The sequence below is a fragment of the Pelodiscus sinensis genome, chromosome 11, assembly GCF_049634645.1.
Source record: "Pelodiscus sinensis isolate JC-2024 chromosome 11, ASM4963464v1, whole genome shotgun sequence".
NCBI classification, from domain to species: Eukaryota; Metazoa; Chordata; order Testudines; family Trionychidae; genus Pelodiscus; species Pelodiscus sinensis.
Window position 1 is genome coordinate 6,360,486 of NC_134721.1, and position 17,484 is coordinate 6,377,969.

Here is a 17,484-nt window from a genome sequence, read left to right on the forward strand (position 1 = left end):
ATTCCAGTATAGCTTCTGAGCCGAGTTAGTCTGTAACTAGAAAAACTTAAAAACGAATAGTTTAGTAGCACCTTAAAGACTAACAAAACATGTAGAAGGCAGAATAGCTATTTCAAAATAAGTGTGCAGTGTAGACATACCCCCACATAGGACAGACTGGGTACGTCTAGATTGGCACTATTTCTGGATACGTCCAGTATCCCGAAATAGCGTTTTCCATGTCTTAACAGCATGCCCGTTATTTTGAAATGCGATCAAAATAATGGGCTTGGTATTCTGACATCCTGTAAACCTCGTTCCACAAGGATTAAGGGACTTGTCAGAATAGTGGTCAATTTCGTAATTTTAATTTTGAAATAGAATATATCGAAATAAGTTTGAAATAAACTATGCAAATTGTGTAGCTTATTTCGAGCTAGCGCTGCTGTGTAGCTGCACCCATGATGAGTAGTATTAACCTTGTTTTGACTAGGGAGAAACTGAGGCGCAGAGATGCGGTGATTTACCTGTGGTCATAGAGGAAGTCCATGTCAGAGTCAGGAATACAATTTAGGAGTTCTTGTATCTCTATTCAGTGCACAGAGCACCACATTGCACCCCTTTTTCTAGCTTAAACTGTTACTCTGTCTTTCAAACCATTAAATATTAATCGTAACAAATTACCTGTCATCTTTTTTTGCATAAGCAATTGGAGTCTGGCTTGTCATTTGAACCAACTGTAAATGTGAAGGTTAGCCATGGTCATATTGGTGTTTTTCACGCCGTGTCTGCTAGAGTTGCCCATCAGCACCCATACTAGTGATAGTGCCCTATAGCTGCACGTTGTACTACATCGCTGGTGGAAGAATTTCCCAAGATCATTAGGGTAGACACCCCCATGGGGTTTTATCCATGCCTGACCATGGCTACTCCCTCTAGTTCTAATCCTGCACAGCCATGCCCATGCAAGTTGTACGGGAAATCACTGTAATGGGGGACCCATCTTTGAAACCTGCTCTTTAGAAGATGGGATCCAAGGGGAGTTCTCAGTCCCTGGCCATTGTTGCTATTTGCTTTATTGTCTTGGCTGGAAATCTTTGTTTCTAAGTGCATCAGTATTTATTAACTGCGACGTCCCTCATTTAGTTACCAGTGTTCTTTCACCACGCTAAATCCTTTCATCTCTCAAAACCGTGTTAAGGACATCTCCAGCGTGACAGCCTCTCGGTCATGCTTAAAATGATAAATCACCTTTGTTAGGTTTCTTGTGGAGTCTGCAATGCATCAACTGGAGCCTGGCAAGCAGTATTAATTGAATGTAAAAAATGAATGTTGACACTAACGTTGTTAAGGATGGTACATGGAGTGGCTGCGCACTGCCGCTATGCACCATCACCTTCAATCAAGATGCTTTACACCATGCGATATGTAATCACATCTATTGCTGTTAGCTATGACATGGTCAAGCGAAAGCCTTACCTCATTTCATACTATCTTTTCAAATTCTATTATGGGGAAAGTGTCTTTATAGGCGGAATGTCAGTTGATCATAATCCAGATGTATCGTGCAAGCGCATGAAGAATTTGAAGAGGAGAAGACACTGAATCACGTTTACTATGAGTATTAATTGAAATGTTTTGGTGTTAACTTCAGCAGAGAAACAGGGCTGTTTATGACTGCAGCTTGACCCTATAGTAAAAGATGAACCATCTCCTATAAAGGAGGCATTTTTCTTTAAGTACAGTTATAAACAACTAAAAAAAGAGTAGTTTATTCAAGATGGAAGTTTACAGTGGTCATCTGGATACAAACTGTTTTCTATCTTCTTTTCACACGGTGAGCTGCAGTGGTCCCATACGCTGTTCAGTTTGTGCTTGCAGTGTGACAAATAGGAAAATAAGACAGGTTTGTTGCCCAGACACCATGGTGAGGGGCATTCTTCACAAATATAAGTTTTGGTACTACAGCGATGAGTAGAAATGCCTTCAAGGCTACGTCTACACTCAACACTATTCCGAAATAACTTAGTCCATGTCTACACAGCAGGTTATTTTGAAATAGTGTCAAAATATTGTCATGCTGGAGGACTTCTCTCCTGTAACCCTCATTGTATGAGGAGTAAGGGAAGTCGGAGGAAGAGCGCTCTATTTTGAAATAAGTGCAGTGTAGATGCTCCCTATTTCGAAATAAGATGCTCAATTGATGTAGCTTAATTTGCATAGCTTATTTTGAGTGAAGCCCTGTAGTGTAGACACACCCTCAGTGGGACTGTTGGTGAAACTTTCCAGAAGGGTTGGCATAACTGTGCTCCTATTGACGCTAGTGGGAGTTCTTACCACTGGCTTCAATGGCAACAGAATTATGAAAACATCCTGTTCCTAATAAACGCATGATAAACAGCTGCCAGGCTTACTGTATGAATAACGTGCCATAAAGGCATCTGTGAGAACAGTTTGTGTGACTGATACCACAAGTCATGAGCAGGACCATGACAGGAACAAGAAGTCGTTAGATTTTACAGATTTTGGGGCCTTACTGCCCTTTCCCTCTCACCTTAGAATGTAACGCACTGGCGTGTGGGTTTTGTATCACCCCTTTTGCCAGATCCAGCAAAGAGGAGTCCATTACAGTTCCCTGCCATGCAACCTGGCTCTTTAGCTTGAGTGATACTCATGTTTTCAGAATCTGGGCATCTATTGAACAATCCTTAGTGTTGGCCAAGATTTATGGTGGTTGCATAAATGGAGAGTCATCCTGGATTTGAACTGCTGTGAGCTCAGATGTTCAGGATGAGCTACCTCTGTCCAAGGGAAGAATTTAACTTACCCACTGCAATTGTCTCGCTCAGGGCCTGGGCACTGAGATTGTAAGTCCTGTGAAGTTCTCAGCATAGAAGCTTGATGCTCGAGCTGTGGAGACTCATGCATTCAGCCCTGGAAGTTCTTGGTTCGGTCTCTAGGTTACGCAGAATCTAGGCCCTGGAAGTTTGGGTGGGGGCAAGGCAGAAAGGAGACCTTGCAGCAGCAGCAGACCTCTGTAGCCATTGATTTAGCAGTAACTGTGCTGCACTCATTTCCCATGGGGCGAAAATCCACCTTGGTCCCTAAACTTCTGAATTCTCTGGAGCTACTTAGGTGCTTCATGCTAACCATATGGCTGTGCTGAATGCAGGCCCAAAAGAGTGAAAGATCCATTCAAGAAAACAAAGAGCATTACTCCTCCTGTAGGTAATTTTATTGTCCCTGCCGGCTGTTCTCACAGGATTTACTCTAGCATTGTAAAACCAGATAATTCTGAGAGCAAAGCTCCGCTGAATCAGCATGGAGAAACTGTATAAACAAACAGGCGCTGCAGATCAGTAAGAACATCTGTAGTTTTTATATTGGTTTGAGAACACATCCCACATGATTTTTAATTTCTTATGCTTTTTAGGTTTTTAATATACTGCTAATAAAAGTTGGGAATGGAAGACGCAGCTGGACTAGACCTGTCATGCCACCATTTAATTTCTGACTCAAGGGATGAGCAAAAGAGTCGTTTTATTGTATCCTAGAAGAGAATAAAGCCACATGCAAATTCCAGCGATGAACATCTGTTTCCTCTTTATGCAGAAGAATTCTAGCATTTAGAAGGGATTTCCAGTTTTGAGGGACCCGGTTTTATTTATGTATTGGTCTTGTCTTTGCTGCTCCTTCAACATGCTGCCCCTGCTGTCTGGCTGCTGAGATTCCCTCTGGGTGCCGTCAGCTTGAAGGGGCACTTTTTGTAACTGTAGCCTGATACATTTTAAATTGCTTCAGTCAAAGCACATTTTTATTGCTAGGAACAGTATCCGTACTGCCTCAGTTTTCAGTTGATGCATCTGTCCGTCAGTGGTTTTATCTTCCTCCTTAAATACATCTCACTTGCTGAAAGCTTCGCTGCTCTTAGATAGGGATGTAATGGTGTAGCCGATTAACCAATAAGCAAAAGCTTAACGCGTTCCCCCCAGCCCCCTCGCCAGTAAGTTTTTTAGCAGGCTGGCCAGCAACCTGACTTGCGGCAGGTCCGGGGCCTACCCCCGTTGTGGCTCTGCATTTAAAGTCTATTAGGAGCTGTGATGATGCATCGGGGAACCCCCGACCCTGCACCCTCAACCACAGCAAGATGTGGCTCTCCGACAGCCAGTAGAATAGAAGGTTTTATTGGTTCTCAGCGATACAGAGCAGAATAGGCTGGATGTTGACATAAGAGCCAGGGCAGAGCCTTAGTTCTCATAGGGGGAAGGGCTTCACTGGCCCCTGAACCCTCCCGTCCTGGACCTAGTCTTCTCTCCTCATGCTTCCCCCAGCCACGACTGACCAGCTCCCAGGCCCTACCCGCCCCCCAGCCAGGTGGCCATCTCTGCCTCCCTTCCTTTGTCTTTCCCTCTGGGAAGAGTCTTGTGAATTGCTCAGGCTGGAAGTAGGTGTCTGGGCCCATACACATGTGGGGTGAGTCACTGGGAATCATGCATAGCAGCACAGCCAGGTGGGAAAGCTGGGTTACAAAGCAGACAGCACCCCCACTACGTCACAAGGAGCCGTGCAGGCAGGCAGCCTGTCTGTTCTAGCTCAGATCGGGTCCAGGAGCTCAGATCTTTCCCCCGGACAGAGGCTGCTTCCACCCTGCACTGCTGTCTTTGTATCAGAGGTAGCAACGCGGGGTGACAGGCAGCTGGTCCACAAGGGGAGCTGGTTTTTAAATTGTCTCCCTTCACGGAGCAGCTCCTTCCTGTCACCCCGTACTGCTGCCTCTGATATAGAGGCAACAACAGCACGGAGTGGCCTCAGGAGTGAGGCCAGAGCACACTGGCTGCCAGCCTCACCCCCAGGATCTATACAATAGTCGAGTAACTGATAAGAATTCATGAGGTTAATCGACTGTTCAGTTAACCGATATTTAACATCCTTAATCTTAAGTGAAACACGCAGTTTGATTTAAAAATTAGAGTTGAATTTTTCCATTGCTGTGGCTTAGGAGTGCAGCTGCTTTTGGTACTAGTTTTTTAATATCAATGGCTTTAAAAATATGAAATACTTTTTTAAAAATCTGCCTATTTTAGGAAAAATTAAGCAGATCTTTGCAAACAATAAAATATGCAATATATTAGTTATTAGACATAAAAATATGGGGCCCCAAGTGACTGTCAGTTGTGCCCATCTATTAAACATAAGAATAATAATTTTACATATCTTGGAGCTGCTTTTTATTTGATATTTTTGGTGTAGGATTTAACTCTAGTGAATAAACTGTACAGTTACAGAACGTAAAGCCAGACATGGGAACGGATACTGTCTGTCTATTTTATATGAACATCAAATGAGAGATTTGGTGGAGCTAGCCAGAGTTTCATATTTGCTGGCAGAAAGTTCCGCACATGTGCGGACCAGATTTTCCTTGTTGATTTAGGTTATTTCAGGCGCAGATATCACTGCCTGGCTGGGTGTGAGACTGTTCTATTTCTGAAGGTTTTTTTGTAAGGAAAATGATGATAAATGCAATCAAATCACAATTCCGGAAGAAGTGTCTACAAAGTGAGGGTCTCACTTCAATTTCACCGTAAAAAGCTTGTGAAAAGTGTAATTAATTTCTAACTGTATGGATTGCATGGTTAAAGAAAGTTCCCCTTTTATATGTTAATCTCCTCGGGTATGCTCACTGTCTCGTTAAAGAGATGTTGCCCTGTAGGTTTGCCCAGAATGCAGGGTTTGTTTTGGAAAGTTTCAGAATGTATAATGGTAATATATCTGTGGGAAAAATTGAAATGAAACAGGATTTATGAGGGCAGGGTGAAAGTTCAGGTCCCAATCAGCAAACTCCTTCTCACAGGTGGCTCCGTGGGTCTGTGCAAACCCCATTGACTTACACAAAGCCGAGTCTGAGCCCTAAACCTTCTCCTGCCATTTTGGAAATCCTTCTTATGAGGTGCATGAGGAAGTGAAAATGAGGATCAGCAGTCAAACCTGATCTGACCAGTCCAAACTGAGAAGGCTGGAGAAAGAAAATGGCCAACCAAAATAGTGAAAATCAAATAGAAATTTAAAATTTCTTTCTATTTGCTTGAAATGTATCTAATTAGTAGTAGATATAAAATAAACATTATTTTGAGATTATCCCTTGTCTTCATGTGAAAAGATTATTTTTAACCACTCCAAGTGTAATAGGAATAAATTCGAGATTGTGTTAGGAGGCCTGAAATTTGAGATTGTGTTGGGAGCGCTCTCTCTCTCTCTCTCTCTCTCTCTCTCTCTCTCTCTCAACAAATTAGAGCAAATACAATGACTATGTCTCTTTTCTGGTATAGACGATAGAAGGATGTGTCACTTTTCTTTCTGCAGTGCAAGGAAATGATGCGGTTAACTCCCATTTGACAATGGAGCAGCATGTGGCTCTGTGCTTCTCATAAATATATTACGAGGCATTCCTGTCAAATAACTGGACTTTGTCACCCAAAATCGAAAAAGAAATTTAAGTGCTGTGCTAGAGTTTCAGGGTCCTGATAAACAAGAACTGGGTTTGACCTTTCTTTTCGGCCTTTGAGATGCCACAAGGGATAGTCCTCTTTGTTCACGATGACAAACTTCCTCTGAGATTTCAGTTTGTCAGCTCAGTGTACAGCATCAGCATCGATTTCATCTCACTGCCATTTCCTGCCTGAATAGATAACAAATTTTCTGTGGCAGGTGCCTGTCAAGCTAAAGTTTTGTCTGGCAGATTAACGGAATAGGCTCATTTATTAATCATTAGTTGCAACACAATGAAACAATCTTTAACTCTTGTGCTGTTGGATCAATGTAATGATTAGGGACCATTTCAACCTTCCATGGAATTGAGATGTAATAGCATTTACGTACATCCACAATGAATGTTTCTAATAATCTACAGCTATTTCAGTTGTACTGTATCTATATCACTCTATAGATTTAACAGGATAGATGTTATTTATATTAAATACTGTATGCTTTTAGAACTGTAGGCTTGGCATTTTATTCAATGTGCTCGTTATTACGTTGTTCTTTGTGCTCCTCTATCTCCACCTGTTGTCTTGTTTTATATGTTGAGGGCAAACTTTAGGATAAACACCATCTTTTTGTTCTGTATTTGTGTCCTGTGTCGACCACCTTGAAGTTCTGAATGGTGCCTTGGGTTCTTACATGCTACCAAAATACAAATATAATAATAATATGGAGTGTTGTTGTAGCCATGTCAGTCCCAGGTTATTAGAGAGACGGTGTTGGTGAGGTAATATCTTTTATTGGCCCAGCCTGGTTAGTGAGAGAGACAAGTTTTTGTGCTTACACAATTCTGAAGAATTCTGTTTACTCCAAAGTTTGTGTCTCTCCAACAGATATAGGTTCAATAAAAGATATTTTTCATCCACCTTGTCTCGCTCATCATCATAATTATCCATTTTGGACAATAGAGATAATACATTTGCAATCAACCCCGTTATGCCATTTTTAGTGTCCCTTGAAGACGGTTAGCATCCCTTCACTTGCGGATAATTATGTGTGACAGTACATGTTACCCACCTGTGCCTCCTCAGGCTGCGTTTTGGCCTGAGTGATGTGGTACTTGAACCATCTTTATGGCTTTTTTGGATAAAAGTCAAACTGGGAAATTCCCAGCAGTAGATCATAGAGTTACTGCTCTTACAGGCCACTTTGGTAACAAATACATTAACCTCTAAGCAGGGAACATGGTGAACAAAGTTAAAAACTGCTGTAGTGAAACCAGTCCTTTAACAACAGTGTACACAAAGTAATCCTTACAGATTTATAAATGTAATAAGCCATAGTTCCCTGAGTGAACAATAACTGTTCCTAATTTAGCCAGCCAAGGATCATGCCAAGCTAATTTGCTTATGTGACTTTTTTTTTCTTTATCCCCTCCAGATTCCTTTTTCTCTGGTGCAATTTCCCCTTTGGGAGTCCTTAAAGGTAAGACCCGTTCGTGAGTCAAACCTGTGACACGTTAGAAATGTGTGCCTCTTAGATGCTTCTATGCTAGCTTATCTAACTTTATTAACCACAAATACGGACACTTCAGAGAATGCATGAACAAAGCTAGTTTTGCATATGAAAATGAAAAATGACTGAAAAATGACCGCACTCTACTGCAGAGGTGGGGTATTTTTTCTCTGTCAGGGCCTCTGACCCCCAGAAAAATCAGTCTTGGTGCCACACACAAAGAAAGAAACAGAAAGAGAAAGAAAGAAACCTTACTCAACTCACCTGTAGTCAGGGCGCAGGATTAACTATTTGTGGGGTCAAAAATGAGGGGTGCAATGGGAGGGTGTTAGTGCAGGATGAGTGAAGGCTCCAACAGGAGGTGCGCCACTGGGGTACGGCTGGAGATAAGGCATTTGGGATGCAGAAGTGAGTTGTAGTCTGGAGTGTAGGACGGGGCTCTGGACAGGAGGTGGAGGTGGAGGTGCGGGTGTGGGGTCTGGGCAGGAGTTAGGGACTTAGGATGCAAGAGGAGGAGGCTCAGGGCAGGGGTAGGGTGTTGAGCGGTTAGCTGGGGCAAGTCCCCTTTGGTGGGGTGGGAGAAAGCAGGTGGCTCAGCGTGGTCCGTGCTGCCCTTTGCTTGCCTGCAGACATTGCCCCCTGCAGCGCCCATTGGTTGGGATTCCCAGCCAATGAGAGCTGCAGGGGCGGAGCCTGCAGGGGAGGGCAGAGCAGCACACACAGATGCCCCCGGCCAGCTAGGACTGGATGACACCCAGTGGCTTTAGTGCCTGTAGCCCAGGGTCCCAGGCTAAGGGGGCCTTGCAAAAAGATCTGGTTTTTTGGTGGCCTTGAGATCTTTTTTGAGGGGATCTCCCCCTTAGCTCAGGGCTGCAGCCCCTAAAGCCCCTTTCTTAATCCAGCCCTGCCTGTAGTGAGAATGTGCTTGGGGCATTTGTGCTCCAGCCCCGCATGGGAGCACCCAGCCTTGGGGCTTCCAGCCCATGATATGGAGACTCGCTGCAGGCCAGATCAAATAAAGCCGGAGGACAGATCCAGCCTGCAGGCCAGATCCAGCCTGCAGGCCAGAGATTCCCCACCCCTGCTTTAATGTATGTCATGCAAACAAATCCCTGTGCTCTGCACTGACAATAAATACCCCAGAAGTTTTGTTTGCTGTTCTACCTAACTGCATCGATTTTAAAATCGTCTGGGAGCCATCAGTGTGGTCTGAATTTGCAACATCTTGCTCCTGGAGGTAAACAGGAAATTGTGAGCTGTGCAGAGGAGACTGATTAAATAACATGGTTGTCTCAGCTGAGAGTTGTCCACATTATGGCATTGGTGGGGTGTTCTGATTGGCTTTGGACCAGCTATTTGAAAGGCTGTTTAAAGAACCTGTATCTCCAGAGAGACTTCGATAGAGCAATTTTCTAGAATGATGCAACTTGATAGGAATGTTAATCCCGCTGGTTGGTGGCACTGCGTATAGAAGACGAAACTGCTGTCTCACAGGAGCAATCAGAGCCTAGTGCTTACAACACAGAATTGGATTCATGAGCTCAGGGCTCTGTGTCTAGCTGTGTGACTTGCTATTAGTAGGTCAAGTATCAGAGGGGTAGCCATGTTGGTCTGGATCTGCAAAAGTGACAAGGAGTCTTGTGGCACCTTATAGACTAACAGATGTATTGGAGCATAAGCTTTCGTGGGCATAGACCCACTTCGTCAGATGCATGTAGTGGAAATTTCCAGAGGCAGGTATAAATATGCAGGCTAGAGATAACGAGGTTAATTCAATCAGGGAGGGTGAGGCCCACTTCTAGCAGCTGATGTGGAGGTGTGAACACCAACAGAGGAGAAACTGCTTTTGTACTTGGCTAGCCATTCACAGTCTTTGTTAAATCCTAAACTGATGGTGTCAAATTTGCAGATGAACTGTAGCTCAGCAGTATCTCTTTGAAGAAACCTACATTAGTAGGTCGTGTTATTTTGGTGCGCCCCGGTTTTCTCATCAAATGGGGAAGCTGTTAGTTCCCCTCCTCCCGTGGAGGTTAACAGTCGTCGAGTGTTCCGATGTCCTTTCACGGAAGGCCGACCAGAAGGGCCAAGTATTGTTGCAGCATGCTGCAAATGGATTACTAGGATTTCATATTTATATGATGGATGGGGCATTGGGGTTTTGTTTTGCAGCTCATTGTTCTAGGGGGGTTTGTCCCTTGGAAAGGGAAGCTGCCCAGGCTCGTGCCTTTTGATTGCTCCCCCTCGTTAGCTCTCTGCGGGGTGCCTGGATTTCTGCCAACCTCGCCTGGCCATTCTGGCTCAAGATGGGGCACTGTAGTGCCCGAGGAAGAAGCGCTTAGAATCGATTGTCATCCAAATGGCAGGCAGAGAACAGAATGGCGTTAGCAGGTTAATGGAGACCTGTACGAGCACAGAAGCTTGCCAAGGGGGGGAGGAGGCAAAGGGGGCAGCGGCGCCTGGTGATTTAAAAGGGCCGGGACTCCTGGCCAAGCTCCAGGGCCTTTAAATTGCTGCTGGAGCCACTGGCAGTACAGTCCAGGCTATGCAGAAGGGCTGGTTGGGGGAGGTTCTCTCTAGGCTTGTCCCTTCCGCCCGAGACCCCGCCCTTTCCAGAAGGGCTCGTAGCTGCCCCTCCCCTACATCTTTCCCAGGGGCCTGGCATTTGTGTCCTCAGCCCTGCAGACTCATTTCCGGCTGACTCACTGACCTTTCAACATCTGGTTTTGCCCTGAAAAGGGACACGTCAGACTATTGAAAACTTTTTGCAGCATGAAAAGATGTGAAAAACGTTGCTTCAGAAATGTCCAAATGAGTCTTTCTGAGATTTCCAATAGAAACAAAAACATGTTGTGTCGATTTTTTTCCTATGGAACAGTTACCGGTGCCACAGCCACGGAGCCTCGTGACTCCCATTGACCCTGTTTCGCCATTTACAGCCCAGGGGAGCTGTGGGAAGTGGTGCCCGGCCCCTGCCGCTTCCCACAGCTCCCCTGGGCTGCAAATGGCGGAACAGAGCCCATCGGAGCCGCGAGGCTCCATGGCCGCGGCGCTGGTAAGTAAACACACTGGAGCAGCCAGTTAACAGCTTTCTCGTAGTGGTTTTGCAGACCGCTTTGAGAAACACTGCTGTAGAACAACAAGAACATGTCAATATTGTCATTTTTTTCCACAACAGAAAATTGGATGTTGTCAGTGGCCCGTATTTCATTGAAGATATGTTTTCTGGTAAAAAATGTGACCAACTCTGATGTCCGTTTACCTGGCTGACAGGCCCAGGGTTTAGGGGGCCAGTGGCAGTCGTCTTTTTTACTCCCACCACAGCTGTTCCACTCGGGACACGCTCTCTGACTCCTCACAGTCACGCGTTTCTCTGGAGAGGCATTTTAACTAGGGGTGTTAGCATATAGTCACTTAAACAATTAACCGATAAGCCTAGGCTTATTGGTTAATCCAAATGACCACATGTAACACCCCTCCCTCCCCCTTGCTGCCTCTGCATTGGAGGCAGCAAGGGGAGGGGGTGGCAGGCAGAAGCCAGTACCTGTGGGGAGCCAGCTTTAAGCTGGCTCCACCTGTGTGCTGGTTCCTGCGGCATTGCCTGCCCTGCCCCCGTTGCCTCCCATAGAGGCAGCATATCAGGGGGCAGGCGGGAGCCTGTACTGGGGGGAATTGGCTCTGTTTCAGAGGCAGCAGCGCAGGGTGGGTGGGGAGTGGGATCCCGGAGCAGCCTTTGTCCATGGGAAGCCTGGGCCCCCCGTGGACAGAGGCTGCTGCTTCCCTGTGCTGCTTCCTCTGTATCAGAGGCAGCAGCACGGGCAGCAGGGGGAGCTGGTCTGTGCGGGGAACCGGTTTTTAAACTGGCTCCCCTAGTGGGCTGGCTCTGCTTTCCACCCTGTGCTGCTGCCTCTGATACAGAAGCGCACTGGCTGCTGGCCCTGCCCCCCAGGGAATATTTTAGTAACCGTAAAAAATAGCTGTGGTTGCATGATTATTAAAATACACACTATCTAGCATCCCTAGCTTCAACAGCACATCCCTAGATCAGCCTGGCTCTGCCTCTTTTTGGATCTACTCCATCCATTTCTGGTACTGCATGGGGAATGATTGTATTTTTGTATGGATTATGCCACAGCACCCTTCCTCAGTGCAGGGTGGTGATGGCACAATATCTATTTTGACACGAATCCCTGTTATCTGTTGGATTGTGGTAATGCCTAGAGGCCTCAATCAGGGCTGCATTAGGAGCCACCCACATAGAAAGAGAAGATGGTCACTAGCAGGAGAGACTGAGGATTGGCGTAATAAGCAGCATGCCAGCTGCCGAGCGTTTTGTAGGGATCTCCGCACGCTGTCCTCATGGCGATGCTATCCGAATGTGGTATCTGGGAATTGTCCTGTCACGCAGGGTAATTTCAGCTGCCTTATTAGGAATCTGTTTTTATGCCAAAGTACGGGAGCAGCTTTCAGTGAACTCGAAGGCCGTCGAGCTGACGTGACATTGTAATCGCTAGTGCAGTATCATTGTTCTGGAAACGCCAGCCGGCGATATAAAAAAGTGCCCTGTGCTCTCCAGACCACATAAAGCAGGAACACGATGTAGCTCTTCACAGACCGCCAAGCTGTTTGAACAAACTTTCACGTAGCTGTGGTGATAAAATGTATTGTTTAAAACCTAGGCTGTAAAGGTGACAGTTTGAATTTAGCTGGCTAAGTAAACAAGCCATTTAGGATTAGACATTGCATATCATTTAAATGGGTTAGTGGATATTTCCCGTAACACTTGGACTGGATAGCTCGTACCGTAGCCCAGTTTCAGTATATTGCTCAACAAATAACCTGTTGCTGAGTGTAGGGAGTTTAAAATCCTGCATACATGGGTCAGCCATTTCCATTTCAACATCTTGATAAAGAGCTATCAAAGTCATAGCCATGAAAGCAAGAGCCCTGGCAATAGAAGTGACTGCAAATGATTGAAAAAATCACAAATGCTAAAGCAAAGAAGAAGCATTAGGGCCCGGTCAGCTGAGAACACCCACATGGGGAGAGGCGCGCCAGCTGTCCGATTCAGTGGCAGATCTTCTCATGGTTCTTTGAAGGGATGTGGGGAAATCATACATAGAAAGTAGAGATGCAAAGAGGAGGAAAGGCAGCACAAAACACTGATGGAGTCCTTAACTCAGAAGATGGACTGGATAATGGTAAAGGGGTTATACCGGGCTATATTAAAGGGGTTGGTTGTGAAAGAAAAGGAAATACCCCAAGTGTTGATAAGTATATGAAGTATAGAGGGCCATCTCAGTGCTGTGGCTGACAGAATCAGAGATTGTGGCTGAATGATTTTATAGCCATTAATAAAATCTGTAGTGGTATAAACTGAGTCATTGGTGACTCAGCCTCAAGAGTCTGTGCACCAATTAATTACTGAAGGGTCAAGGAAATATCTTGCCAGCTGGAAAGCACTGTTAGCTAGATGCCTGGGAGGGAAGCAAGGTTTGCCTTCTAGTGAAACCAATTCTACTACACTGTCTTGGCCAAAGTCTGAGCCAGGGTACTAGACTTGAAGAAGCAGTAGTTTGATCCCATGTGGCAAATCACGTGTTTCTATAGCCTATTCTGTGTCCCTGCTTTGTCCCAAGCAGCCATGTGCTAAGCCTGTACTTAACATTCGTTCTTTTGGCAGGGCATTGGCCATATTATAAATACAGCACTTTCACAATAGTAAATACCATGAGGAGCTCTGTGGCACCCTAAAGACTAACAGATGTATTTGGGTATAAGCTTTTGGTCCACTCCAGGCTTCTGATGAAGTGATTTTGATGCACAAAAGCTTATACCCAAATAAATCTGTTAGTCCTGGTCTGCACTACATGGGAAGGAAAAAGTAAGATACGCAAAGTATGTAGCTGGAATCAACATATCTTAAAACGCCGTCCGCACAGTAGGAACTAGTTGATGAATATACCTTTCACTTAATCATATCTCTCAGCGATTGAAAAAAGAAGTAAAGAAAACACAGTGGCTTTGTTTTAATACATCCAACATTTTTATTTGAAGACAAATAATGCTTGGTTTATAGTGGGGATGTAAAAGAGTAATTGAGTCGACTACTCGCATTCTCCCCTCCTCCCCCTTGCTTCCTCTGTATCAGAAGCAGCAAGGGGGGGGGGAGCAGCAGCCGGTGCTGGGGGGAGCCAGCTTAAAAGCTGGCTCCCCCCAGCACTGTCTCCAGGGTGTGGGGGTGTGGGCAGAGGAGGCAGGGTACAGCAGTTCTGTGGCTCCACCTTTTAAAAGTAGTAAGAGCCACCTGGCTCTTTCTGCATTTAAAAGGCAGAGGCGCAGCTGGGGACCCGGCGCGACCCGGGACTACTTCAGTCCTGGCTTGTGCCAGGTCCCAGACCTACACCCGCTGCAGCTCTGTAGTTTAAATGTAGTAGGAGCCTGGCTGCCTGCAGAGCCTCAGCAGCCCCTTATCAACTAATCATGTACTCGATACAGCCCTGCTCCAGGATAAGGGACACCCAGGAAGGTAGCTAAGTGGAGTGGGTTCTGGAGTGGCTTAAGGGATAGGGTATTCACCTGGGGGCCACAGGGTGGTGGGTTCAACTTCTGCCCAGCCCCCACCCTGGGAGCAGCCAGACAGTTTGTATTGAGTACACAATTAGTCATTTACTTGCTACTTAACACCCTTAGTTTATAGAAAAGCAAGTTCAATGCTATTGCCTACATTTACCAAAAAACCCTCTATGTAGAGAGGTATAATATTGCAGTGATTTGAATATTCATATATATTTTTTTAAAATCCTTCTTATCTAATTATCTAGAAAAGAAGAAACTCTATATTGCTCATTGAAATGTTAACAGCAAGCGCAACAAACAGGGTAAATGTTATAGTCCCGTTATAACATTTTAGGTCACTCTAGCTAAGCATTTCTGCTGAATGCCATGATAGCATCTTGGCCTAAGAGAGAAGCAAACATTTAAATAGGCCAGTACTAGGTCCTCTACAGCTACTAGGGCAAAGCCAACACCTTACATTTTATCTGGAAGTCAACTAGCAACCAGTGCAGGTAACAGGGCACGTGTATCCTCTGAAAGGCCCCCTCTCACTTACCTTCTGCATCAGTTCTGGCTTTGAGGTAACGTGAGAGGTAGTCCCATGTATAGAGCACTGGCTACAGAACCTTGCTTCAGAAGTACCATGCGTCTCATTCTTACAGGATTTTCAGACTGCAGAGACGCATCTTTGGAGTGAAAGTTTATGCTGGATCACAGGGCCTGCCTCAGATATTTCTCTGCTTCCAATGACAGATACTTTCCCTTGGTAGGTTTTACATGTTTCAGGATATCTTACCCTATGTCTTTTTATTTAAATCCTTCTTGGAAGAAATTTCGGCTTCCTCAATTATCCTGTTGGTGAGGTAGAAATATAGGAAATCAGCTTAAGGACAAATATTTAGGGTTCGAACGTCAGAATCGAGGACTCCTGACTTTGAGCGCAGCAATATCTATTGATCAGAACTCTCAGTCCCTATGTTAGGCATGACATAAATATGGGGTTGAGTAAAGACAGTGGCATGGCTCGCATAGGGAACGATTCCCACCTTTGCCCAGTGGATCTGAAGGAGGGTTAAGGCCCTTGGGGGAGGCTTTGCAGCTTTTGGCTCTAATCCTTGTTCAAGCAAGTTGAAAATGCCTCTGATTGTAATTGAAGAAGAGTTACGGTTTATGGTAACTCTAGGTGAGGCTGCACCAGTAGGGACAGCCCTACCGCGCCCTGGCTTCAGCTGGAGAACACTGGGGCAGCTGCCCGCCATATGGCCCCCACAGCGTTCCACCGGAGTGGGAACCGGGACTACAATGAGGCTGCCCCAGCAGGGACAGCCTCACCGCGCCTGGTTCCAGCCAGAGAACGCTGGGGCAGCTACCCGCCAGAACCCACCACCACTGCTCATCTTCCAGCAGGAAAGTGAGTGGTGAGTGCCGTTGTGCAGCTCTGCAGATGAGGTGGGTGGGCCTAAATTGTTTTGTGCGCTGCACAACTTAAAGGGAACTATGCCTCTCTCCCTCTTTGAGTAATGGGGCTGCGTTGGGGATTAAAACTCATCATCGAATAACATTAACGTGTCTGCCATTTGCTTAGGTGCTGCATCACAAAAAGCAATTTGCAGTGCCCCGTTCCAAGGCATGATGTAACCTCCAGCCAGTCCGCAGCCACGTTCCATTAGTATAACAGCTACATTTTTCTCACCAACGGACTGGGCAGCCAACAGCTGTTCTGCAAACAAAACGTACTTTAATTAGTGTCATAATCACAGTCATTCACAGTCTTGAGACTCTGTCCGAGGCATCCCGCACCATCTGCACAGAAACAAATGCTGTCAGTTCTTGTTGTATTGCAGGGACAGTTTGACAAAGCGGGAGAACCCTGCCATGTCGATGCATTATTTGAAACTGGAGACAAAACAGACGTGCACAGTTTAACAGACAAAAGGCCAGATTGTGATACTCTTCCTTATTGCGTCTTTGACCATGGCTAGTCCCACTGAAATCCGTGAACCTGCTGTTCAAATGTGTGGGCTGCTGTTGGAGGAAAGCACCACTCAGTGTAAGGGTATCAGTCTGGCCTGAAATGTTGCACAAATACCTAGCGCCAAATGAGCCCCAAGAACTTTTAACTGGGGTATTCATTCTCTCCTTGATAGAGGAGGTATTTATGAACAGGTAGCAGCAGTGCAGCAGGTTTAAATAAAGTTAATTTAACTTTTAATCCACTTTTCTGAACTACACTTTAGTCACCCAGACACTTACATGGGCCTCCTGAGGTCCATAGTATCTGAGCGCCACTGCGGGAGACACGAAGGCTGGGAGATGTTTTCCTGAACCAGGTTTTTATTGTGCAGCCATGTTAGTTTGCATCAAGCTGGAATAGAGGTGGGAGTGGGGCGTGCAACACTTTTAACATGGGCAATGTGCTGTTGCATGTACACCAACTTTTTGTTCTTTTTCTCTCAGCGTATCTGGAATGGGGGTGGGTTTATGTTATAGAGCCAAGTTCACTGTTGGCATGCATGAGTGTAACTCAATTAACATACAAGACTATACCAATAGGCTACACCTACACTGGCATGATTTTCCGAAAATGCTTTTAACGGAAGAGTTTTCCGTTAAAAGCATTTTCGGAAAAGCATGTCTAGATTGGCAGGATGCTTTTCCGCAAAAAAGCCCCGATCGCCATTTTCGCGATCGGGGCTTTTTTGCGGAAAACAGTACTGTGCTGTCTACATTGGCCCTCTTGCGCAAATGATTTGCGCAAGAGGGCTTTTGCCCGAACGGGAGCAGTACAGTATTTCCTCAAGAACACTGACAATCTTACATGAGATCGTCAGTGATCTTGCAGAAATTCAAACGGCCAATGTAGACAGCTGGCAAGTTTTTCCGCAAAAGCAGATGATTTTGCGGAAAAACTTGCCAGTCTAGACACAGCCAAAGAGAACTTAACCCACGGAGTTTGTC

At 45.5% G+C, this 17,484-nt stretch overlaps 1 protein-coding gene across 4 annotated transcripts in view; it reads left to right on the forward strand.

Moving 5' to 3' along the window:
- SLC25A26 (solute carrier family 25 member 26) overlaps positions 1–17,484 on the forward strand; it is a 154,002-nt gene that overhangs the window by 110,139 nt on the left and 26,379 nt on the right. For all 4 annotated transcript variants that reach the window (XM_075938546.1, XM_075938545.1, XM_075938547.1 and 1 more), the window contains one exon: positions 7,897–7,941. In XM_075938546.1, coding sequence (XP_075794661.1) covers positions 7,897–7,941 — 45 coding nt within the window. The remainder of the gene's footprint in view (positions 1–7,896; positions 7,942–17,484) is intronic.